This window comes from Salvelinus fontinalis, chromosome 2 (genome assembly GCF_029448725.1).
Source record: "Salvelinus fontinalis isolate EN_2023a chromosome 2, ASM2944872v1, whole genome shotgun sequence".
NCBI lineage: Eukaryota > Metazoa > Chordata > Actinopteri > Salmoniformes > Salmonidae > Salvelinus > Salvelinus fontinalis.
In genome coordinates, this window is record NC_074666.1 from 66,036,969 (window position 1) to 66,039,330 (window position 2,362).

The 2,362-nt window shown below is 43.0% G+C and overlaps 1 protein-coding gene across 1 annotated transcript; it reads left to right on the top strand.

Annotated features, from left to right (window-relative positions):
- The first annotated feature begins 47 nt into the window (after positions 1-47).
- Positions 48-1,889, top strand: LOC129823682 (ferritin, middle subunit-like). Its single transcript, XM_055882589.1, has 4 exons — positions 48-361; positions 746-892; positions 1,043-1,168; positions 1,643-1,889. The coding sequence occupies exons 1-4, from the start codon at positions 260-262 to the stop codon at positions 1,796-1,798; spliced, it is 531 nt and encodes a 176-aa protein (XP_055738564.1). The 5' UTR covers positions 48-259; the 3' UTR covers positions 1,799-1,889.
- The last annotated feature ends 473 nt before the right edge of the window (positions 1,890-2,362 follow it).

Consider the following 2,362-nt stretch of genomic DNA (forward strand, 5'->3'; position numbering starts at 1 on the left):
TGAGGGTGGATTTCACTGACGCGTTCCGTTTGGAACAATAAATAGCGCGAACAAGGCTCCTTCCACTTCACAATTCTGAGAAGACGCATGAAGAAGTTCTTGCTTCAACAGTGATTGAACGGAACTCCTCTGCCTTCGTCCCGAATTATAGAACATTGCGTGTTTATAACGTAACACTTACTCTAACTGTTATAGCAAAGTAGTCCAAGGAACTTTATTTTTGTACATTTCATTTTGATATAAAAGGAAATCTGCCAAAATGGAGTCTCGGATCCGCCAGAACTATCACAACGATTGCGAAGCTGCAATCAACCGGATGATCAACATGGAGATGTTTGCCTCCTACACCTACACTTCAATGGTAAGGAGTCCACTATGATGACCGTTTTGTGTATCTACTTGTATTATTATTCCTGAGCCTAATTGCCATTTTTCACATGACTTTTCTACAGGCCTTTACAATTAAAGAGCCAAGAAATGTAACTCCCAGAAGTTCATATTTGAGTTTTACTTTGTTATTGAGTTTTGAGGTAGATCTAACATTCAAAGGAAGCCTGTAATCTATCCTACCTTGGACAGAGCTCGTAACAACTCATTGACAGGTTCATTGTCAGGCTACCAAATAGACTATGGACTAGGACGAGACTAATTCATGCTTTTTGTCATCAAGTTTAGTTGCCACAACAGAATGCATGTTTGGGATGTTTTTTTCTCTTTAACTACACTGTCTTGTTTATCCACCCAGGCTTTCTATTTCTCCCGTGACGATGTGGCTCTGTCTGGCTTCGCGCATTTCTTCAAGGAGAACAGCGACGAGGAGCGTGAGCACGCCGACAAGCTACTCTCCTTCCAGAACAAGAGAGGTGGACGCATTTTACTCCAGGACATCAAGGTGAGCCCCTGAGCAGCGAAAACACATTTAGATTGTAGACTGATAGAAATGTTTTTACTTCATGGAGGAGAGTGTCTACAGAGTTGATCTAGAGAACCTGGAGTAGTCCTGAACATACTGCCTCTAACCACTTCACTCTGTCCTGTGTAGAAGTCAGATCGTGATGAGTGGGGCAATGGGCTGGAGGCCATGCAGTGTGCTCTGCAGCTGGAGAAGAATGTGAACCAGGCCCTGCTGGACCTGCACAAGATTGCCTCTGACAAGGTTGACCCCCATGTAAGTTATGAGGAACCGCACATCACATGTATGTATCACATAGAAGACAGGTACTGTCTCAGGAGATGATCAGGTTGTTGTAGCTCTGATGATTAATGACACAGGATTGTGTGACCTGCTGCTTCACACGCACACAATAGTTCAGATGAACACTATACACACAATGCAGCTAATGCATAAAGGGCGGCAGGTTGCCTAGTGGTTAGAGCGTTGGGCCAGTAACAAAGGTTGCTGGATTGAATCCCCTATCTGACAAGGTAAAAATATGTTCTGCCCCTGAACAAAGCAGTTAACCCACTGTTACATGTTAGGATGTCATTGTAAATAAGAATGTGTTTAATGACTTGCCTAGTTAAAAAAAAAAGCTGGAAACATATTATCTACACTTATGCCATTACCACCATGCTCTTGTCTTACTGTATCTACAATAGTCTGTAGTCATGCTCATGTCTGACCTGTGTTTTCCCTCTTTAGCTGTGTGACTTCCTGGAGACCCATTATCTGAACGAGCAGGTGGAGGCCATTAAGAAGCTGGGAGACCACATCACCAACCTCACCAAGATGGATGCTGTCAACAACAAGATGGCAGAGTACCTGTTTGACAAACACACCCTGGGAGTCCAGAGCTAAACCACTTCCATCCCCAGGCTACCGCCTCAGTCCAGGACTCCTGCCTTCTCTGATAGATCCTACTGGCTTTGCATTTATAGGGAGAGGAGTGTTAAACTGGTGCAGTGCAACACAGCTGTAACATTGAGGTGTTTTTGTTGACAACACTACTGTATTTGAGTCGTGACATTTTGTAAAACAATAAAAAATATCACTTAAGTTTCTATTCTAATTGTTGACCTGTAGTAATGGATGTTGTATCAGTCTATTTGGGTTCTTTGCTCTAATTGAGCATCTCAAATTCCTAGTGATAAATACTGACAATTGTAGACCTACTAGTGAGTTAGGGTCATAACAATAGGGGAGGTTAATAAAGGACATTACCTCTGACCACAGAGCGTGTACTCTACCGTATATTGTTTAGTGCCATGTCAATTAAGGGCCCAACTGTCAACTCAGGTCCATAGGAGTAAAATGGGTGACTACAGTTGCCGTAGACCTTTACTCCAAGTTTATTTGACGGCCTAGAGGTCAATCAAAACCGTTAGCCAGCTGTTATGGCGCATTTCTCTAGTGATGGAAGTT